Source organism: Nannospalax galili, unplaced genomic scaffold (genome assembly GCF_000622305.1).
Source record: "Nannospalax galili isolate Female #2095 unplaced genomic scaffold, S.galili_v1.0 scaffold1877, whole genome shotgun sequence".
Taxonomy (NCBI): domain Eukaryota; kingdom Metazoa; phylum Chordata; class Mammalia; order Rodentia; family Spalacidae; genus Nannospalax; species Nannospalax galili.
The window spans coordinates 433,006-456,868 of NW_008339061.1; the positions used below are offsets into that span (position 1 = coordinate 433,006).

At 40.4% G+C, this 23,863-nt stretch overlaps 1 protein-coding gene across 7 annotated transcripts; it reads right to left on the bottom strand.

Annotated features, from left to right (window-relative positions):
* Nucleotides 1–1,529: 1,529 nt before the first annotated feature.
* Nucleotides 1,530–22,305, bottom strand: Clk4 (CDC like kinase 4). 7 transcript variants are annotated; one of them, XM_029563887.1, is made up of 15 exons: nucleotides 22,139–22,295; nucleotides 17,703–17,863; nucleotides 16,772–16,838; nucleotides 14,648–14,706; nucleotides 13,179–13,401; nucleotides 12,028–12,118; nucleotides 11,573–11,639; nucleotides 9,299–9,415; nucleotides 9,045–9,211; nucleotides 8,760–8,854; nucleotides 8,378–8,507; nucleotides 7,228–7,310; nucleotides 3,383–3,462; nucleotides 2,127–2,217; nucleotides 1,530–2,040 (listed from the first exon to the last, which is right to left on the bottom strand). In XM_029563887.1, the coding sequence occupies exons 4-15, from the start codon at nucleotides 14,698–14,700 to the stop codon at nucleotides 1,900–1,902; spliced, it is 1,338 nt and encodes a 445-aa protein (XP_029419747.1). In that variant the 5' UTR covers nucleotides 14,701–14,706; nucleotides 16,772–16,838; nucleotides 17,703–17,863; nucleotides 22,139–22,295; the 3' UTR covers nucleotides 1,530–1,899. The 7 variants fall into 7 exon arrangements, with proteins under 7 accessions (XP_029419747.1, XP_008831988.1, XP_008831989.1 ...); XM_008833766.3 differs by lacking the exon at nucleotides 14,648–14,706 and having other exon boundaries at nucleotides 22,139–22,305; XM_008833767.3 differs by lacking the exons at nucleotides 14,648–14,706; nucleotides 16,772–16,838 and having other exon boundaries at nucleotides 22,139–22,305.
* Nucleotides 22,306–23,863: the final 1,558 nt, after the last annotated feature.

Below are 23,863 nucleotides of genomic sequence, written 5' to 3' on the forward strand. Positions count from 1 at the left end.
CAGCCAAGACTAGAAACCTGAGCCCCAAGGATGGTGGCCAAAGGAATGTTATATAATGACCCCAGACATACCACCCTAACCACTCTGCTCTCCTAAGTTACATTAACTCCTAAAATGTGCATTAGGATGACAAATCAGCAAAACACTCTATGAAGGCGCCTAAGTGGTTTTCAGAGAAAGGGAGTTATCAAACTTAACATTTAAGATATATGTTTATTTTTTAATTATGTGTGAGAGGGTATGTGCATGTGAATGCAGTGCCTGTGGAGGCCTGGACAGGCATCAGATTGCATGAGCTGGAGTTACAGGTGGTTGTAAGCTACCCAATATGGGTGCTTGGACCCCTACAACCTCTACAAGAACAGTACAGTACTGGCTCTTACCACTGAGCTATTTCTCCAGCCCTGCACAGACATATTAAGAGTTTAGAACGTGACCATCTTTCTTTCCTTTCACATAAAGATCAGCTTGTGAGGAGTTTCTGATGAGATAAACCCTCTGGTGAGAACCAGGAGCCCACACTGGGAAAAGAGGTTCAGGGCAGCAGTGAATGGCACTGGGAAGTCAGGAATGCAAACATCTGAGTAGCAACCCTGCCATCCTCGAGGGAGCTATGGTGACGTATGGACTGAAGCAGAGGCCTAAACATGCTTTATTGCAGGGACTCGACTGAACACCAGCTGTAGCTTTCTGCTCTAGTCCTATTGCACTGGCAAACCTGCCGCTACAGAGTGTAATGAGTACAGCCTGGCTTTACTGCTTGCCATGAAAGAAAGCTCCATACATCTGATTTGAAATATAGACAAAATGCAAATCTACCTGTGATATAAACTTATGAAATGGGATATGTGCTTTCAATAAAAACCAACCAGTATCTGAATAATCATAAATTCTCTACGAAAATATTTGTACCTGACACACTGATTAATCTTGTTTACATAAATTAACATGTAGCTTTTTTTTTAATATGTGAAAACAGGTAGAGTAAGAAATACAATAGGTAAAAGGCTTTTTTTTGCTAACCAAGCAATTAAGATCTGAGAATTTCTGTATTCCCTTAATTTTCCTAGGTAGAGGTTTAAGCACTTATTTCATTAGGAAATAAGTATTAGACACTGTTAAGACTACTCAGAACTTAAGACTAAGATGCAAAACCTTAGGAGCTGAAGGTACAGTACAGAATGCTCAAGGCCGTGGGTCTATCCCCAGTACCACAAAACAAAAACCCGAGAGTTCAGTTATCAGAATTTCTCTTTTGATGTCTGTAACACTTCAATCTTAAAGAAGTGTACATGGCTCGGTAACAGTCTGTCAGGAGAGACCTTTCCACAAGTGCCTTCGACATCACCCAACAGAACAAAGCTTACAATTTGATGCAACTTTACCAAGAAAAACTTTCCATGAGTTTTGGTTTTCAAATTCTACTTTCCTAGAGTTAATACTACCTGTTTGAACAATAATTATAGAAAAAAAACCTTTCAGTCATAAAAAGTTCTAAATTTGAAATGTATAAAGAATCTCTAAGCATACAAAGTAGTCAAGATTTCATTTTACTCAAAAAATCAAAACAACAAAAAAAATCATTTCAGAGTCAATCTTCATATACAAAAGACAAGACCAGTCACGATTATCACTGGACACAAGGGTATTCCAAAGGCCTTTAAAAATGGAATTAACATCAAAAAGGAAAATTGATTTTAACTTTTATATTTCATTCATTATCAAGACCATACTTGCTTAACGAGGTAATTATGCTATTGATACAAAACATACAATATTTACACTTAACTGTACAAAATAATTTAATTTTTACAAAAATATTAGAATGTTTAATTGACTGACACAGTCTTAAAGTAATCGCTTCTAGAGAAGTATATAGGAAGACCACTGATTCCCATTTCATTTCCTTTTTAATAAATCAAAGAAGGGGTGCTGCAAGGCCTCGTCCAAGGTAATCCTTTTAGTTGGATCATATTCTAACATTCTTCGAACCAAGTCAAACAGCTTCTCATGCTCTTCATCATGACAAAGCATAAATTCCTAGGGGAGAAATGTTCTTGTTAAAAAAGATAGTAAGAGTAAAAACATTACTTTTCTTCTTAACTTTTTATCTTTCTTTCCCTTACCTTTAATGGCTTGCAGCGTCTCCTAACATATCTCCCAGCCGAGCTATGTTCATCCCAATCTAGCTGGTTATGGTGGAAATACTTTCGTTTCCTACAAGAGAAGGTGAAATCAGTAAAAGAACCAAAGATTCACATCTTGACCTTGTCCCCACTTGGGGACACAGCATTTCTATATACAAACATGTATTTTTACCTGTACATAATTTTTAAGAGCACAGCAACAATTACATCAAACACTTTATACAGCATCTTCCTTTGTCTCTTACCTTGAGAGTTTTAGTATCTCAACTAAGCTATTCCCAAAGGAAAAATAAAAAACCGCCCACTTTAAAAAGGAGATTCCTAGGGGCTGGAGAGATTGCTCAGTGGTTAAGAGCACTGACTGCTCTTGCAGAGGACCCAGGTTCAATTCCCAGCACCCACATGGTGGCTACTAACTGTCCTTAACTGCAGTTCAAGGGGAATCCGAAGCCTTCTTCTGACCTCCAAGGCATTGCATGACACGGGTGCACTCACATACATGCAGGCAATACACTCAGACACATAAAATAAAAAAATAAAAAACATTCCTGGATCCATTCCTGTAAATTCTGATTTTACCAGATCCAGAATGGGGATGGGAATTCTTAAACCACTTCCCTGGTGACCCTGTGGTGAAGCTGTACTGAGAAACCACTATATTATCTTGTTCAGAAACATGTAACTCATTAGCAACAACAGGAAATTCAGACAGATTGACAGATTCCAAAAACAGCTTTCTCATAGTCTATTATTTTTATGTAACCTTAGGAAAACTTTTATGTAAAAGTTAACTTATGTTTTAAAACCAATGGGGCTGGAGAGATGGCTCAGCGGTTAAGAGCACTTGACTGCTCTTGCAGAGGACCCAGATTTGATTCCCAGCACCCACATGGCGGCTACGAACTGTTCTTAACTCCAGTTTCAGGGGAATCCGAAGCCCCCTTCTGACCTCCGTGGCACTGCATGACACAGGTGCACTCACATCCATGCAGCCAATACACTCATACACATAAAATAATTAAAAAAACAAAACAAAAACCCTGTTCTCTACAAGCACTCAAAATACTGATTTTCTAAAATGTGACTTTTTAAGAGGGGTAAGACAGCCACATGTTATCTCAAGTACAGAACTGGTTTTGTCTTTCCAAATTTGTAGTCCTTGAAACAAACACTGGGTAGTTTGAACAAAGGCCACTGCATGTTTCCAAGAAGGCAGGGTTTAGTCTTAGACATACCTTGTTTTCTGAATCATGTGTGCTGGGATGGGTCCTAAAATTCGTTCCATCATTGCCAGGTGCTCTTTACTATCATGAGTCTAGAAAAAAATGGAGGAAAAAGAAATTTAGTGCACTCTCCATTCCCCTGCACACACATAAAAGAGAACAGCAGAGTATGTGCTGCATAGAAGACCAGGGCCAGATGGCTAATAAAAGGCCCTAAGTGCCTGGCCTGGGACCAATCCACATGGTGGAAGGAGAGAACCAACTCCCACAAGTTTGTCTTCGGACAGCCAGGTGTGCGCCGTGGCATGAGCATACCCCCTCCCCCAAATAAATGTAATAAAATAACTTAATAAAACATTTAGCTACACAATTTACATTCTCAATTCTTCAAAGATGGAACAATACTAAATGAGTTGTTTGTTTTGATGGAAACACGCAATCCAATGTGTGGCTGAAAATGTCTATATGGCAGTCCACATGCAACTTGTCTAAAACAAAATGGAACTCTATTTTTATATAATCCTAGATTAATAAAAATACAACTCCAATAATTCTCACAATAATCCTGCACTATTTATGTGGGCATGTGAGTTCAAAGATACTAGATCAAAGTCACATAGCTCACAGATGAGTAAACTATAAACCAAAGTCAAAGTCTTACAACTATCACTCCGTGCGTGGCGGAGTGTAATGCTGTGCACCCCTTTAACCCAGCAGCCACAGGTGGGTCTCCTTTGAGACTGAGGCCACCCTGGTCTACATACTGATTTTCAGGTCAGCTATGGCTACAAGACCCTCTTTCTCAGAACACAACAACAACAAAAACAAACCTCCCTACCAAACTAACAGTAATATAGCTTTTGCAAAAGAGAAAAGCAGCAGTTAAGCACACTTCTGACATACTATGCTTCTAGAGCAAATGTCAGTGAACTTTTTCTGTAAAGAGCCAGATAGAAAATCTTTTAGGCTGGGGCACTCACAAATGAGAATTTTCAGAATGATCCACAGTTTGCCAACCTTTGGACTAGAAAACAGACTATGTAGTCCGGGTTGGCCTGGATGGAATTTGCTATGAAGACCAAGCTGGCATCAAACCCAAAATCCACCTGCCTCTGCCTCTAAGTGCTGGGTACGGCACTACACCCAGCAAGTTCTACATTTTAAAAACATTCCTTAGTCTAAGTCCACATCTCAATGTAATAACCAAGCTTAAAAGCACTGTTTTAATGAAGTCAAAATGTAAGCTCAAACTTCTTGACCATATAGCTTACTACTACAAAACCACACACACACTGGTGACCTCCCAGGACCAAATTGTCTACCAACTCAAGAGTACTATTCAACAGAATTTTACAAATTCAACAGAGAACAGATGGGGGCCTGATGAGATGACCCAGCCACAAGCAGTGAAGGAGTGCCTCGGCCACCCTAGTGACTTAACTGTGTGTGGATGGATAGAGCTCCCCTGGCCCCGCCCGCCCCTTGATGGAACTTCTAATCAACCTAATAGTACTGGGCTGGGATACTCACAGCTGAACACATATTTTAGGAAATTCAGTTAACTTTCCCCCACACAAAGCTGAGCTGAACAATATTGGCAGAGATCAAATCACATCCTACTGATTCAATGGCTGTATCACCTAATGCTTTCAAGGCCTTTAGATTTGGGACTGGAGAGATGGCTCAGTGGTTAAGAGCACTGGCTATTCTTGTAGAGGATCCAGGTTTAGTTCCCAGCACCCACATGGTGGCTAACAACCATCCTGAACTCCAGTTCCAGAGGATCCTATGTCCTCTTCTGGCCTCTGCATGTACATGGTACACTTACATATATGCAAGTAAAACACTCATACACATAAAATAAAAATTAATAACTTTAGCCGGGCATGGTGGCCCATGCCTTTAATCCCAGCACTTGGGAGGCAGAGGCAGGCGGATCTCTGTGAGTTTAAGGCCAGCCTGGTCTACACAGTGAGTTCCAGAACAGCTGGGGCTACAGGGAGGCTCTGTCTCAAAAAGACCAAAAAAAGGGTCATTTTAGTATCTAAAAAGCCAGGATGGATAGTCTCTAAATATTAAAGGCTAGCATGGCAATGCTATAAAATCATTTCCACATTGGTCAAGCTACACTCAGAAACCAGACTCCAACGAGAAAATAAGTCCCTTTCAAGGATACCCAAGTCCGTTCCGCCATCCTTTTGCCAGTGACATGAGCTATCCAACACTACCCTTCCCGGCCTGACGTCTGCTCCTCTGCACCTACCACACTCTGGTCTCTGACCAACTCCTACTCTTCCTTCTTGCACTGGCTTAAACAACCTATTTCCTCAGTGATTTTTTTTTTTTTTTCTTTTAGGAAATTCAATTAACTTTCCCTCCATTCCCCTGACATTTTTTACATTGTGCCATTACAGCAAATAATATATTCCAGTGTAATTATTTCCCCATTTTTACAGGATTTCCTAAAGGACAGAGAAACTGTGTTTCAGTTTTTTTCATTCCTTACACACTTAGAACTAGAGATGTCTAGGCATCATAAATGCTAAATCCCCCTCCCCCCGCCCCACCTTGGGGGTGTGTGTGTTAAGACTGGGTCTCCCTGTACCCCAGCTAGTCTGGAACTTCCTATGTAGACCAGGTTGACCTTGACCTCACAGAGATCCCTCTGCCTCTGCCTCTTGAGTGCTGGAATTAAAGGCATATGCCACTATGCCCTGCATAAATGCTGAATTCTTAAGAGTAAATAAAATACACCTACTGCTCTTGAATTCATCTACAAAAAGAACTGCCTTCTTTATGGTCTTTATTTTTTATTTTTTAAATATTTTATTTATTATTTTTATTTTATGTGTATGAGTGTATTGCGGCATGTATGTGAGTGCACCCATGTTGTGCAATACCATGGAGGTCAGAAGAGGGCGAAGGATTCCCCTGGAACTGGAGTTAAGGACGGGTTCGTAGCCACCATGTGGGTGCTGGGAATTGAACCCGGGTCCTCTGCAAGAGCAGTCAGTGCTCTTAACCACTGAGCCATCTCTCCAGCCCTTCTTTATGGTCTTAAGATAGCAAAGCAAGAGTGGAATTAAAACTAGCCACGTTAACACTAATGTAAATTTATGAAGCTGCTCAGTATTGAAAACCTAGGACATGTAACAATATTAACTACACACGGGCTGTGTGCTAAAGATACCATATACATGCAAACTGAACTACAACCATTCACTAACAGTAGGAATTCATTTAACTGTGGTTTCAGAGGATGACCATTTTGTATATTTAAGTTATTTTTTATTAAATATTTTATTTTGAATGTGTATGAATGTCATGCAATACCCTAGAGAACAGAAGAGGGTGTCAGATCCCCTTAACTGGAGTTATGGATGATTATTAGCCACCATAGGGGTGCTGGGAATCGAACCCAGGTCCCCTGAAAGAGCAGCCAGTGCTCTAAACCACTAAACCATTTCTCCAGCCCCACATACTTAAATTTTAATTTATTTTATGTGTATGAGAGTTTTGTTTGCACATATGTAAGGGCACCCATGACATGCAATGTCTGTGGAAGGCAGAAGAGGTGTCAGATCCCCTGGAACTGGAGTTATGGACAGTTGTTAGCAGCCATGTGTATGCTGGGAGTGGAACCTAGAAGAGTGTCCTCTAGAAGAGTGCTAAGTGCTGAGCCATTTCTCTAGAGCATGCGCATACACACACACACACACACCCCTTTCTTATTTAAGTCTTAATTTCGGAATAATGATCTATGGGCAATTTTCCAATATGGAAACTAAAATGTTAGCATGCCTTTAAACATTTAAAATTCAATACAAATAATCAATTTTTTTTTACTAGATACATACCTGGAAGACTGTGAACCCGAGGTAATACTCAATAAGAATACAGCCTATGCTCCAAACATCACATGGCTGAGACCAACCTAAAGCTATTTAAAACAAACATCAACATGTTACTATGCAACAACTTTAAATTGCTAACTCTTCCCTACAGAGGTGCACTCTACATATTCTAATTGGAAGATTTTAACAGCAAAGTCAGCGTTTAAGTCACATTTGTTCATTCCACAATGCTCACCAATGGAACATATTATGGTTAACAATGCAGTAAGGCTTCTACTTATAACCAATACAAATGAAATCTATAGACACTAGAGCCTGGGTCTCAGTGTCAGATAAAAGTTTTTTCTTTAACCACTATCTCAATATAGCTTTCCCCTAAAGGACTGCAACCTTTTGCAGCCCATCAGCTCATTCTTGGATGAGTCACTTCTGATACTCTATAATTTCACTTCAGTTTCCCCACCCTTACCTGTTTGCTGTTAGATGTTCTAAGACAGCTGCCTTCTGTCTACTATAGAAGCAAATACATTCCTTGTCAACCTAATTCTGCCTTCACCCCGGGACCACCAAAACACCCCCCCCCAATATTCTAATCTTGCTTCCAAACTACTTTACCTCAAGGCCAACTGATGACTCCAAGTCAGACCTGAACAGTACAGGATCTGAATTCTTGTCTCTAAGCCCCTAATCCCACCTTAGAACCAGATCTCTAACTGTGAAGTTGAGGTATGATACATGCTTTCTTATTGAGTTCCAAAATTCTGCACTTTAACTCACTTTCATTTCCAGCCTTTTGTTACCTTCTCCTCTTCCCTTTATCTGCCTTATGTCTAAGTCAGCCAAGCATACTGTCAGCATTTTAACCATAAAATTGTGATGACATGCAAACAGGTAACTATTCAAGCTCAAAATCACATTTCTATGATGTACTTAGTGAGCAGAGTCTGTTGTGTTATGATCACTTAAGGTTCAAAAATCACCATTTAGAATCTCTTTCACAAATTGTACCACACAGGAAAAATACTGAGACATTCACACATTTTAAAATGAAAACTTTTCTGTATACTAAGATCATCTTGGCTCGCCACGACTTGTCCCCACCCCAATAAAAGCTCTTCTTCAATTACAGTCTAGAAGTCTGGTGTCTACTGACCCAAAATGACCTCGGGAGCTCTGTAGTGCCGTGTGGACACCAAAGTACTATGATGCTCATCATCATATGTTGCACTTCCAAAGTCAACAACTTTGATATCCGTGTTTTTCAATGTGCGTTCATCACGTTTCTAGAGAGACAGATGAGTAAGGTGAAATTCAATAAAGATGTAAAATATTCTACAGCACTACTCAAAAGGCTTGCAAATGGACCCTCTCCTCTTCTTCTCCCCCCACCCCCCACCCCCACTGGACCACACATATTTTCCTCCTCCATTTGTGGATAAACACCAAAGCATAAACAGCCTCAGAAGTGAAATATTACATTAATTAAAATCAAAACAAAACAAAAACACTAAAATCAAAACAAGTCTCTAACTTACCATTTTAGAATTGTATTTGACAACATAGTCAGACTTCACAAATAGAATATTTTCAGGTTTCAGATCTGTATGGGTTAATTTATTATGATGTAAAACTACAAAGAGAACAAAAAGACATCATTAGTCTCACTTAGAAATTTCACTGTACCAGGAAGGGTTAAGAGGGTTAGCAAGGGCTACGGTGGTCAAGAGGGATTTCATCTTTACCTGTAATGTGTACAAGCTTTAATATGCTGATCAGATAATAAAGACAAAGCATATGTAATGTATATCATAGACACTTACAATTTATTGACTGGCAGATCTGATAAGCCATCTGCCTGATGTGATCAATTTGAAATGGCAGGAAGCTGTTTTCTTTAATAAAATCATAGGTGCTGAGTCCAAGCAGCTCAAACACAATACAAACATGGCCATGATGATCAAACCATTCTAGCATCTGGACACATCGGCTAAAAAGAGACCAAAGTAATAATTCAGTCCACAGAACTCTGTTAGTTCACATAATATAATGGCTCATAGTTCAAATTTATACTTACAAGACACTATTGGGGTCTGTACTATTTAAGTGCTCCAATACTTGTATTTCAGAACGAGCTGCTTCACGGTAACGACCTACATTTTTTACAATTTTCACAGCTACATGTAAGCCATCCCTTAAAAACAAAAGATGAAAATGCTAAATATACAGCAGAGTTGAAGCCATATATCCTGCAAAAAGCACATTCTTTTTTGTTTTGGTTTTGAAATAGGGTTTTCCTATATGTAGCTCAGGCTGGACTCAAACTCACTATGTAGCACAGGTGGACAGTGAACTTGTGACCTTCCTACCTCAGCTTTCTACAACACAAAATTACAAATTTCTCCATGTTCTAAATCTTTCAGGGCATATTATACCAGGTTTCATAGAATATCCTTTTGATAAAATAAAATTTATAAGGAGCAATGACACACATACTACTTGGGGATTTTAATATTTATTCTTAAAAATTTGTTTTTATCTAACGTTTATACAACAAAAATTAAAACGTTAAAAACATATCCATATATAAATATACAAACTAAGAACAGAATCAGAATATGCTGACTCAAAGTATCTGTTCAACCATACAACAAAAATTAAAACGTTAAAAACATATCCATATATAAATATACAAACTAAGAACAGAATAAGAATATGCTGACTCAAAGTATCTGTTCAACCATTAGGCTAGAACTACTTTGCTAGAGACAGGGCATGGCTGCTCGTAAGGAAAGGTGAACTCATTCCTGCATGCCTTAGTCTAATGACAAAGACAGAGGAATATCTTAAGACAGTCTCACAGAAGAGGTTAGGTTCCAATTACTCACACAATAAAACAGCAATCTATAACAACACAGAATGAGTCCTGAAAGATCAGTTGTGAGCTTGTCAAATCGGGAGAGAAATATAACAGCTTGGAAAAGATATCGCCTACAAGTTATAAAGCCAAAGCAGCACTTAACACACTCATTATTCAAGTATGTAGAAAAAGCAGCTGTGTAGAGCAGGAGCTTTGGATTAGGACATTTCTATGACTACTTCCTAGAAAGTCTGAACCCAACAATATTTTTAGAAAATTATGGACAATAGAAAGAAAGTAAATTCAAGGATAAAATTTTTTGTTGTTTTGGCTAGGATTTGAACCCAGGACCTTGAAGATTCTAGGCAAGTGCTCTACCACTGAGACACACACTAAGCCCAATGATAAAACATTTCCAAGTATGTAGTTAGGCAGAGTTTATTCATGTGTGATAGCACATGTCAAGTGGCTCCAATACCAAGACTCTACCAAATACATTTAAAGAGAGGAAAGGGGCTGGAGAGATGGCTCAGCAGTTAAGAGCACTGGCTGTTCTTTCAGAGGACCTGGGTTCAATTCTCAGCACCCACATGGCAGCTAACAATGGCAACTCCAGTTCCAGGGAATCCAACACCCTCCTCTGACCTCCATGAGCATTGCACGACACGGGTGCACTTACATACACGCAGGCAATACACTCATACACATAAAATAAAAATAATAAAGACAGGTAAGCTTTATTCAAAGCTACTGATGTTTACAATGAGCTGGACATTATCTCCTTTCCAACTATTTCTCCAAGAAATTCAAAAGTCATTTTAGAAATATGCAGTTTCAGGCTGAAGAGATGGCTCAGCAGTTAAGTGCACTGGCTGTTGTTGCAGAGGACTGGGGTTAGTTCCCAGCACCCAGGTGACGGCTAACAACTATCTGTAATTCCAGTTCCAGGGGATCCAACACCCTCTTCTGACCTCTGTGGGTATTACATGACATGGGTTTACTTACAAACATGCAAGCAATACACTCATGCACATAAAAGAAACATGTAAAATATGAAAAAAAGAAATGTTTCACTTAATCATTCAAAGAGGTTCAACTTACAAAAAAGTGGCAAAACTACAGAATAAGGAAAGGAAAATGGTGACATGAGGAAGGTTACGACGCCTTGTTAAAAAACATGGACTTTGTTCTATAGGTCATAATATAACCTCTGTATAGCTTCAGAAGCTTACTCTAGTATGCTAATTTAGATGCACTCTATTAGCTCTGTAAACCGAAGGCAGCTGGGTCTGACAGAACTTGAATACCCCTTTCAATTGCTGGACGAATGCCACCTGATAGAAATTACATGCACTCAGTAACAAAATAAATACTCATGGCACAGAAATTTTATCTACTTCAAGAAATTCTGATGAATATCACCCAGGAAAACATGTAACTACCACTTAAAATCCGTTTCATTAGAATATTCAAAATGAAAAACAAACTTACATGCCATGATCAATGCACTCTACAACTTTGCCAAAGGCCCCTTCACCTAAAGTGTCCACGATTTCATCTACAGTAAGGGAGAGAAAAAGAGGTGTAAGTACCCGAGTACGAATTATCTAACTTTTCAAACAATGAATGCTTAAGTGTGGAATATTTCCAAATGATCTCTATCAAAGCATAACTAAGGTTTCATCACAAAATTATTTTATTTTCAGCTGCTACAAAAACAATCAGAGCTATCTGTCTTGCTCTAATCTCAAATTCCACTGATTATTTTGGAACTTTAATAGAAATATTTAAATTCTACAGAAAAGAAGAAATACAAAAGAACAAACAAACCCACAAAAAACAAAACAAAAAAGCAATGAAGAGTTCTTTAGCCCCCCGCTGACAAACTATTCTTTAAAGATTATTCTGTCTGCAAAGTTTAAAAAGTGTTGAAAAATATTCTATACATCTTGCTCTTAGAACGTCTCCACTTTGACAGATCAGGTGACCCTCCTCATCATCCTCTATACTCCTGGATCTTTTCCTTCGGTGGCTCTTCTGGAACGGCAAGTGGGCAGCACCAAGATCGTCCAGCCAATCAATATATCAGAGTGAATTCAGGGCAGAATACGCAATTCATTCAGCGGGGAGATATTCAGGCATTCAGATAAGCACCAGGCCACGAACAGTTGGCAGGAGCAATTTCAAATTCAGTCCCCAGAAATTCACAGGGCACAGTTTATGTTACAGAAGAAAAACATGGCAAGGAACAGATTTTCAGATAAGATACTTAAAGTGGCAATAGAAAAAAACAACACAATTGTCTCTTTAAAATACTGATTTAATTGAAGTCTGAAGTTTAAAGAATGCAATGTCATGATTTACTAACTTCTGTTATAACTACCATATGCTGTGAGTTGAGTTGTCTAGTTTGTCAGAAAAATGTAAAGATCAGTTGAAACTGCTCTTATTTAGCAACATTTAAAACTGGACATTATCGTAATAAAAGGGGGAAACAAAGGCTAATTTCAATGTTCAATCTAGAAGCCATTAATTCTATAGAAAAACTTGGGAAGGAAAACAGTAACTCAAAGTTTACAAATTAAACAAATGCAGGTGTGGGTCTCGGATATACGTTTCCATTCAGCACCCAGGTTCACAGTTTCAGCATAACTAGTGGCAGACAATGATACACCGTGCTAGGGAGCTAGACTACACAGGTTAGCAACAGTTAAGTGCTCAACAGTGCAACTTTCCCATTTGTTTCCAAGAGGTTTTCAGTAAACAGATTTCTTTCAAAGTAAAAAATGTTTACATTCAAAGAAAAGATGGGTGTCTCATTTTTAAATATATTACACAAACACAAAATAAGGCATTTTTACTATTAAAATCAATAAACTCAAGATCTGATTTGCAGAATATGAGTAACTGTGGGCAAGTGAAGGCTAGCTAATAAATACACAGGTCAGTTATGAGAATGTGGACATTTCCTTTAAGGATTCAAGTAATATAATTACAATGTATCCAAACAGTGCTAAGGAAACTTTTAGAAACTTATCACTCCTTAAGAGCTTTACAAATAAGAATCCATTCAACATAAAAACAAAATCACTCATACCGAATGTGACTGGTGGCTTGCACAAGGTCTATTACGCTTTCTTTTAGGACTGCTTCTCCTGCTTCGGACTGAGGATTTACTGCAGTGGATTCGGTAAGTGCTTTCAATGTCTCTATGGTAATGCCTCGGAACGTATCCTTCACAGTAGTCGTTTCTGTATTCATCAACGTATCTCCGGTCCCGATAGTCCCTCTCATTCAAGCACCTTGCTTCTAAATAGTGACTGCAAATACATGGAAGATGTCAATTGCTCTCTTCAATCTGGAATGATGTGGTTCAAACAAAACTCAGAAATTCTTTAAATAACAGTTAACTCCATAAAAGGAAAACTTTAAACCAATGAAATTTATACTTATCTCACAAAGTTTAAGAAATAACTTTAACCAAAAAACAAATAGGCCTGTTTTTCCGCTATAAAATTGCCACAGCCAGGTATGGTGGGTGCTACAGGCCTGTAATCCCAGCACTTGGGAGGTAGAGGCAGGAAGATCAAGAATTCAAACCCAGTCTGAGGTACACTGCAAGTTTGAGACCAGCCTGGGCTACATGAAGACCATCTCAAAAAGACCAAACAAAACCCCCATACATTAGAAAATGGCTGTCAAGCACTTCATACCAAGGAACAAAGCTTAGGTCAAGTTATTTTTTACTTAATTAAATGTTCATTTACCTTCTGGCAAAGCCAAAACCAAAAATTGACAGAACTGAAACTTATCAATCTTACAACGCAGGCACCTGAAGCTAAGCTTCCTTTCCCGCTCTCACAGAGCGACACACATTGAGAGGAAGGCAAAGGATTCCTTTCCCCTTTAATGTGCTTTTTAGATATCCTTGGCACACAAAGAAATCTTCCATAGTCTGTACTAGAGCTACAAGGAGCCTTCAATGTATTCTAGTCCTTTCATTTCCTAACCCAGTTAAGATCCCTAAATGGTATGTCATGGTTGTAGAGCACAATAGTGACAAAAACCAAGTATTTTCAAACTGTCACTACTGCCCTATATATCACCTATTCTCTTTTTTTTTTCTGAAGATTTTTGTTACCACTGCTTAAGAAACAAATGTTCTGAGGACTGCCTCGTGTGCTGAAGACATCTAAAATCTATCCTTACAAATGAGAAAGGGATCCTGTAATGACTTGTCCAGGATTGTAGAAATCCTCTCACCCTTTCCTTTGCATTTCTAATTTCCTGTCATTCCTGTTTGAAAAATAGCCAACAAATATAAAAGAAAATAGCGTCATATAGGGCCACAGTGATGTGCTTCTACAGATCCCTTTGAGAATCTGATGGAAGTTGTGGACCATCTTCTCCAAGAAGCACAAAAACGCATAAACAAAACGGGGCAAGAAATTTCATGGAGGTCAAGGACCTTCTAGGAAGTCAATGGATCCCAGTCAAGTAGCCTTGCTCTGATGAAAAGAAAAGGACATAGATTAAATTGGCCCAGTTTCCCGTCCCCCTCTCTACCTGGGATGAGTGTCCTCTTCAACAGAGTGCGAAGCTTCAAGAGGGATGCACATGGAGCACTGAGGGAGAGAGGGGACACCTGCCCAGTCAGACAAATCGACTAAGTAATCCTGGCAAGCAATGGAGTGACAGATGTTGCTGAGGTTGCCCCACCAACCCCTTTCCACTTCCCAGAATATGCTGACATTCTTTCCTAGGTGCTGGGCTCAGTGAAAATAAAGGACAGAAACATCTCTAGAACTACTACCAGCAGGGCTGGCTTCTAATTCAGGCTGGGGTGATAGAAGATTCCCTTTATTCCCTATCATCAATCTCAAGTTCTTTCTAGCCCTTGGAGAAACAATCAGAATATTAGGATAAAACTGTGGGTCTGAGTCAGTTGTTTGAACCCTTCACAACAAGCTAGATACCACACTCTTACACTTGTACGGCATCATTCCCCCTCCAAATCCAAGTCTATTGTCAACTAGTACTAATAATCTTTAGCTGGAATACTATGTGAAACTGGAGCTCCTGACAATCCACAGTAATCTACATAATGAAAAAACATAAAATGATGTAATACCGTGACCAGAGCTAAATGAGGACCTTTTCGATTTATGGCAACCAATGATCAAGGGTTAGAGACTGAAGACTAAAGAATTGCACAAGCTGTGGAAAGGTAGACAGAATGAACAGATTTGAGTTTTTTTTAAAATTTTCACTGAATGCCCAGTGAGTATTTCATTGTAGCTTTTCAAAACCAATGAAGGGCACTGGCATTCATTTTTATTTCCACATAGGTCCCATGGGGAAACAAAATAAAACCATAAAATAAGCTGGGTATGGTGGCACAAGCCTTTAATCCCAGCACTCGAGGGGCAGAGGCAGATGGATCTCTGTGAGACAGAGGCCAGCATGGTCTACAGAGTGAGTTCCAGGGTAGCTGGGGCCTGGGGAGACCCTGTCTCAAAAAACCAAAAATAAGTAAGTATCATAAGGCAAAGTCTCTGCCAACAAATGAATAATTTGAGATAACTCACAGCAAAAATTGAGTATCAATGCAAGAAATGCATCGAATGCTTAGCCCGGGAAGGTGAAGAACAAAATCTGTCTAAAACGACTAGGGAAGATCCTATGAAGACGGAAGCAGAGCTGCATCTAAAGGAAAGCCAGAATTTGGACAAAGTGGAAAATAGAAGAACTTCCAAGGGATAAGAATGGCAAATTTCCACCTAGCATTTACATAGCTAGCACTTTTAGCCACAAAGGCTTAGAAATGGACTTGTCTACATATTACTCGAGGGACAGTAAGTAGACAATCCAAGCAATGGCAATTTTTACCAAGTAAAACACAAAGCTGCTCCCTGAGAATAAATCTTCACTAGAAGCCCTGCACATAGGCTAAGGGGTATCTGTCAAATTAAATAAACACTATTCTTAATCATACTGAAAACTGATGACAACATGGATGAGCATATTACAGAAATATAATTTGGTATAAGCGTTCTAGAAAAAGAAATGAAAATATGCAGCAAGAACCTTTTATGACTGCATACCCTTTAACTTGAAAAGGCCTCTTCTGAACATCTGTTTTCAGGAAATAATCACAGGCAAAGATTTGTATACAAAGATACTTTAAGATCAAATAATCAGAAATAACTTACATTCAAGTAACAGGGCACTAGCATCCTACTAAGGTTACTTTCTATACATTTTGCTGCATCTTAAATTTTTCAGTAATTTTATAAAAAATATTCATGAAAATGTATTACAATTATTACAATACTTGGATTATGATGAGTAATTACCACCAAACTTATCTGGTGCCAATGTCAAAGAAGTGGTTAACTGGACTGACTCAGTTCCAGGAAGGGCAATTTTATAGTTAACTATAACCCTGTGAATAGTCAGTTGTAAGATGCTAAGCCTTAGAATATTCTGTACTTAATAATGGGGAGCAGATGATATTTTTTATAGTTCATTGTACATTAATACAGTCTGGTCATTGAAATCTTGTCATAAATCTTACCCACCACCCCTTATATAACTGTTTGATAAAGCATGATTAGTCTATAAGGACTACAAACAAGCTGTTTGGCAGAATAACTCTGTTTAGCATGGAGAAGGAAAAAAATTACATACTGTTTTTTAAAGTAACCCCAGCTGGCTAATTTAGAAAGCAATCTGGTAAACAGTCCCAATGGAACATCTGTACAAACAGGGAGAAAACATAGAACCAACAAAACAAATGAGAAAGGGAAATTAATGAAAGGCAGAGGGAAAGAAACTCTACTCACCTAGCCTTTCTTTACTACTTAAAACTTTCAAGTGCCCTTTAATTTTAATTATACATGAATGCATTACCTCAAAACTTTACACCCTAAGAATAAAAGGACACACTATCACAAGTTTTTACTAGGGCTCTTTCCTACATTAACCAGAGCATGCCTGTGTAAAGGAATAGTCCTTAGACTAAGCAAGCTCCCAGACAGGCATATCCATTGGTCTTATTCTATAACTATAACCTACAGAGCATGAGTGACTACATCCTAGTGCACTTTAATAGTTTCAAATAGCATGCCTTGCTTTTCTCAGATGGACTGACCACCCTCCATCACACCTCATTTGTGAAACACCTGGGCACCCAAATCTACATACTACCCCTCCAAGACACAAGCTAAAATCACTCACAGGGCACTATCACTGTTACTTTGTGTGGTGCTGAATACACTTTTCTTCTTTCCTATCACAAAATTTTGTTGGAGGGGTTTCTAAGGTTTAACTAGAACCTCAGCATGCTAGGCAAGTATTCTAGCATTGGGCTACATCCTCAGAGCCCTTAAAGATACTTTTCATTCAGTTGCTGATCAACTGTCTCCCTCCATTCCCAGACAAAGTAGGATAGAAACTTTTTTATTCACAGCTACAGTCTCAGGACCTATAGCTGGTACTTAGTAACTGCTTCCTGAATAAATATGTTATCTGAATTCTAAAACAATTTGAAAGATAAAAGCTATATGAGCAAATGTCAAATTGTATCAAACGATTAGGACTTAAAATGCAAATCATTTACCAATCAGTATCTTTAAACTGGTGATGTGGTTTACAATGCCTGTTCTCTTGTGTACTACTGTGAGACCTCCTCTTCCGCTTGTGACTTCCACTGTAGCTTTCATGGTCCCAGCTTTCCCTGCTATCCCAATCAGGACAGTGAGTTTGTTTGGAATGCCGCATCTGTTAACCAGAAAAAAAAAAAAACGTGAGCTGAGACGCTAAAGATGGTTGTATAATAGTTACACATTAATACTGTTTATACATGAAGAGCTAGCATGCAAAGTTACACAAGCTCTAAAATCTTTTTAGGTCCATTTCCCAAAACTTAGAACATACTGCTGCTGGTATGTGCAGTGACTGCAGAGTGGACCTGACCCAGTACTAATACAGACAACACCATGACTTTAATATATTTTCTTTGAAGCTTAGTACAAGGACAAATTCTCAGGCTGGTGCTTGCCTTCCAGTAGCACTCATTAACTGCTCTCTTACACGTTTTTAAAAAGGACAATTAAAATGGCCCAAGGGCCAGGGAGATGGCTGAGTTAGCAATGTATTTGCTATGCAAGCATGAAGCCCTGAGTTCAGATCCCTCAAACCCACATAAAGACAGGGGACATAACACAAAGCTGTAACTGCAGTGCTAGGAAGGTTGAGAAAGGTGGATCCCTGGAGTTCCCTGGGCAGCCAGTCTAGCCTATTAGTAGGTTCTGGGTTCAGTGTGGGCCTGTCTCAAAAACACTAGGCGGAGAACAAGCAAGAAAGACATCCCACGTAGATCTCATTAGTTCCCACATGTGCCAACATGTACATGTGCCCCCACACACATAAAAAAATGTTTCAAACTTAGACAAAAAGCACTTAGTAATTAATCATTTACTTTGTTACCGTCTATTTATACTGATTTTCTAGTCATTTTTTTAAATGTTAACAATTCTACCAAGTTGCCTACATTACTAGCCCCTCAATTTGAATTTAAAAATCAAGTTTGAAATGAATGCACATAGATTTGTAAATAATATAAACTAGCACCTGAAAGGCTAGTTTATGCAGTTAGGGCAGTCTTACTTTTTTGGTCTTTTTGAGACAGGGTCTCCCCAGCTGGCCCTGAACTCATAGAGAGACATCTGCCTGCCTCTGCCTCCCAAGTGCTGGGACTAAAGGCATGCGCCACCATGCCTGGCTATTTTTCTTTTGCTTTTTGTTTGTTTTGGTATTTTTGAGTCTAACTTTATTTTTATAGTTAGATTTGTGTTAGTTTTGAGGGGCACAAATTATTGCAAATATATGCCCAAGTGAGACGATATGGAACAGTATGAAAGAAGACCACTGCTTATCTTCCTATTTTCCTACATTAAACATGTAGCTGTATAATTCAAACATCAAAACTAAAGTTAGTTGAAATAGTATCACAAATGTCCAGGAGCATTTGCAAAGTATAATTCAATTAATTAAAGTGAGAAAAACAGGAACTGACTGGTTCAAAGGTAAAGAACCTTTCATTAATAAGGCTTCTTTTCCCTCAAACTCTTACTAGAGTTCCTTTCTCTAAACCCCAGAAACCAGTCCAAGTTTTAAAAATAACAAAGGCGATAGACAGATGGAACACAGAATTAAGAGAAACTGAAAGGAAACCACAAGGCGTTTTTTGAGTGCCTTTTCTCTATCTCTATTTGGATCATCCTGCAGTTTTTAGTTTTAGGTTTTCTATTCCTGTTTGATTTTTCTGAAGCAGTCTCATGTAGCCCAGGCTGGTCTAGAACTCAGTATGTAGCTGAGGATGATCTCAGCTCCTCAGTTTCACCTCCCAATGCTAGGACTGCAGGCCTGTGCATACCTAGCTTTCTAGGTATTCTTGAAAATAAAAACTATTTGTAGACCTGGAGTGATTAGGGAGGGGGACACATAACAACAGTAACAAAGCCTAGAAGGAAACTATCCTACTAGAGTGCAGTGACAGCAGACAATGGTGTGACAATTCCCAAACTCCATCTACAACCTCCAGAGTGCAGCATGGATGCCTCTCAGGTTCAGTTCTGCGTTCAAACAATTTAACCCATTTACTCTTCCTATCTTCTTTTCCAAAACCGTTTATTTCTTTAAACACTTGTGTGCGTCTATGCCATAATGAAAGTGAGAAGGTTGCCGGGCATGGTGGTACATGCCTTTAAACCCAGCACTTGGGAGGCAGAGGCAGGCGGCTCTCTGAGTTTGAGGCCTGGTCCACATAATGAGTTCCAAGTCAGCTGCCGCTACAGGGAGACCCAAAAAAAGAAGAAAAGAGAGAAGGTCAAATATTAGTTTGTGGGAGTCAATTCTCTCCTCTACCATGTACGTCCTAGGGCTCAAACTCAAGTTATCAAGTCTGGTGGCAAGTGCCTTTACACACTGAAACCATCTTAGGCCAGGCCTCCCAGTCGTTAATTTTTTTTTTAAGCTTAAGAAAGTCAGAAGAGGGTGTTAGATCTTCTCAAACTGGAGTTACAATCAGTTGTGAACCACTCAATGTGAATGCTGGGAACCAAACGTAGCAGTAGCGCATACTCTCAACCACTGAATCTTCTGTCCTGCTTTGAAGTGAAATCTTTATCTCGAAGTCTGCTAGCAAAATTTTACTGGTTTTAAATTTTTTTAAAAAAATTACAAATTAGCAAAGGAGCTTTAGTAAGACTAAAATGGAGCATTAAACTTGTTAGGTTTACGGGTTGAAGTCAGTGAGCATCCAGTTTGACATAGTCATTTCGAAATATGGGAAAGTGAAATAACGCTACAAATTTGCTTGAGAAAAAAGCTAAAACCCAAACTTTTAGATACTCAAAATTTCTATTTCTAATGGAATTCTGATTCACTCCTTCTGTTATCAAAATTGTATTTTAACTACATTTAGATTTCTCAGTTTGATGTAAGACCATTTTTTTTTCCTCTCTGTGCTAGGAACTGAATCCAGGACTGCAAGTCATTCTACCTACTACCACTGGGTTACAACATCCCTAGCTCCTAAACTCTTAAATAACAACAAGCAAATTTACAACTTCTGATGACTCATCCCTGAGCCGTGGATGCAGGGTTTCACAAGATTTGTGTCTGCTCTAGCTCCTCCTCTCACTTCTACTTCACCAGGGCACAACCAGCCTACCTCTTACAAGGCAGAATTCCCAATTTATCAAAAATTACTAATATGTGAACATTAAAATTAAAAGAATTTTCTTATGAGAGCCCAAGACCTGAATTTCTCTAGTTAGACTCACTACTTTGAATTGAACTCAGCTGCTGGTACCCAGCCTCTTGTCCACCCCACATCTACCTTGGTCTCCAGCAAAGTTGAAATCATTTTAGGCTGGGTGAAAGGGCATAGCCTTAAATCTCCCAGCGCTCTGGAGGGAGAAACAGCAGAGATCTGAGAGCTGGGGCTACACAGTGAACCCATCTTTAAAAAAAAAAAAAAAAAGTGCTTTTTGGAGACAAAGATTTCTGGCCTCACCATATATGACTGAAGTTCCTTTGCATATGCAGAAATGAAAAAGACCACCTAAATTATACTATTTCTAATTAATACTTTTTTAAAAAAAATCCTGCATGCTAGAATCACTAGGTGTCCTTCAAAAGTATCAAACGCAATGGATCCATATATATATACACAATGTGTGTATATAAATGTGTGTATATGTGTATAAATATATATGATTAGAAGTCTGATTCTCCGTCATCGTTTTTAAAACCGTGGACGACTTGATAACTTTATGGTAAGTACATGAATTAAACACATCAAAATTAGGTTATTAGTTCTGACTGGCGGGCTCCCATGAGGGCTGCATTTTACAAAGGGGAACAGAGGCCGGCATGTACAGGTGCAGGATTCACGGTGACTGCTGGGTTGGGTTTGGAGGGCTGGCTACTCCAGCAACCAGGGCTATCACACTGCAAAATTATCAGCAACGCACATTCTCTGCCAACACCGGTACAAAAAAACAGAACAAGAAATAGGTCGGGCGTGGGAATGCACTGGGGAGGCAGAGGCAAGCGGATCTCGCGGAGCTCGGGGCTAACCTGGTCTACTCCCAGGCCAGCTGGGGTTTCCAGGGAGACCCTGTCATTAAAACACCCCAGCACCGCACGGAGGCCGAAGCATCCCGTCTTGATCTTCGCAGGAGCTGGAAGTGACCCGTGGCCGCCCCCGGACAGCCGGCCAAGTCTGGCGCAGCCAAAAAGGGGCGAAGGCTGGGTTCGGGAGAGCCAGGTCCACAGACGAGGCCCCCCCGGGGCGCGGAGGAGGGGTCCCCACGGGTTCCCGCGACGGCTGACGGAACCGCCGCAGCCCCGGGGGTGGACGCCGCCCCGGGCTCGTCCCCGGGCGCCGAGGCCGAGTCCGCTTCGCTCAGACACCGGGCTCCGCCGAGGCCTCAGTCACACGCGACAACCCCCCGACCCGGCCCTCCGCACCCGGAGAAGCCTCACCTCCGCAAAAGCAAAAGGCCTTCTGGCCGAGAAACGTCTCCAAACCGCCGTCGTCGCTTTCCAGCCGCTGCGACAAACAACCGACAAAATGGCGGCCGCACCGTCGCCCTACAAGCTCCTCAGGTGGATCTAGCGCCACCTACGCCCAGCGATCGCGCATGCGTCACGGAGCCCCGCACCAGCCCGCAGACTCCCGCGGGGGCGGGGCCTGTGGCGCTCGAGGCGGGGCCTGCGGCTTTGGGGCGGGGCTAGGCCCTCCACACTGCTGCAGCTGGGCGCGGGCTTCGCCCCTGGTTGTGTCTGGCTGTGCGGAGTGGTCGCCTTCGCCGGGATCGCTATACGCCCAGGCAGAGCCACCCCACAGCGAGTCATCCCCAAAGCTGCCCTGTGACCGCCCGAGGCCGGTGCTGAGGGCAGTAAACAGGATCTGTGTAGCCCGGCTGACCTGGCACTTCCGGTCTCAAATGAATTTATTTTTTTATTTTTTTATTGAGACAGGGTCTCACTATGTAGATCAGGTTCACTGAGATCCGCCTGCCCCTGCCTCCGGAGGGCTGGGATTAAAGGCATGCACCACCACGCCCAGCCTGGGGTAGTTGTAATTAACACTCCTGACCAGGTTCTCCCAGTCACATCACTCAGCGCAGGGCTGTCTTGATTACAGTTACTTGGCAAATGAACATCTGTGGTCAGAAAACTGGATGAACCTGTCTTTTTAAAATTTCTGAGAATTGCTGGTCCCAGCACTCCGGAGGCAGGGGCAGGTGGATCTCTGTAAGTTCAAGGCCAGCGTGGTCTACATAGTGAGTTCCAGGACAGCTAGGGCTCCAGAGAGACCCTGTCTCAAAAAAAAATTCGGAGACTTGTACCAATCATTGTGGTGCAGACCTGAATCCCAGCACTTGGAAGATGGAGACAGGAGGATCTGGAGTTAAAGGTTATCCTGTGCTACTTAGTAGCAAGTTCAAGGCCAGCCTTGGCTACATGAGTCCCTGACTCAAAAAACAAAAGCAGGGGCTGGAGAGATGGCTCCGCAGTTAAAAGACACTGATTGCTCTTTCAGAAAGATCAGGGTTCAAATCCCAGCACCCACATAGTGACTAACAACCATCTGTAACTCCAGTTCCATCACCCTCTTCCGAGCTCTGGGGACATAACACAATGCATGACATGAGTGCACTTACATGCAGGCAGTACGCTCATACATACGAGTGCACTTACATATGTGCAGGCAGTATGCTCATACACATAAAATAAATATTTAAAAAATTTTTTCTGAGCATTGTACCAGGCATTGTGGTGCAGACCTGAATCCCAGCACTTGGGAGGTGGAGGCAGGAGGATCAGGAATTCAAGGTCATCTTGTGCTATTTAGCAAGTTCAAGGCTAGCCTGGGCTTCATGAGTCTCTGACTCAAAAAACAAAAGCAAGTGTCTGAGACTCCACCGACACCACAAATACTGCCTAATCCTGTAGCTTCATTTCTATATGAAAAGTATGTCCAATAAAATATTTTTATGAATTTCTGCAATTTTCATACAATATAGTCTGATGGTATTTAGAGCCACTCCTCTCCAAATCTCTCCCCACTTCCCCCACCCAATTTAATGAACTTTCTTATATTTATAGTCTGGCCTATAGAGACTGATTTGTGTCCCCATATGTCCTTTGTGGGTTGTCCAAGAAAAAAGCCTTGTCTTTTTGAGACAGGGTCTCCTTGTAGCC

Excerpts from the sequence above, each read along its gene's own strand:
- Clk4 (XM_008833766.3), bottom strand. The coding sequence starts at position 17,805 with ATGAAAGCTACAGTGGAAGTCACAAGCGGAAGAGGAGGTCTCACAGTA. Across the intron at positions 16,839-17,702 it reads CAGTTTAAAGATACTGATTG|ATGTTCCATTGGGACTGTTT; the intron begins GTAAATGATTTG and ends CTGTTTGTACAG. Across the intron at positions 2,218-3,382 it reads CACATGATTCAGAAAACAAG|GAAACGAAAGTATTTCCACC; the intron begins GTATGTCTAAGA and ends CTTCTCTTGTAG.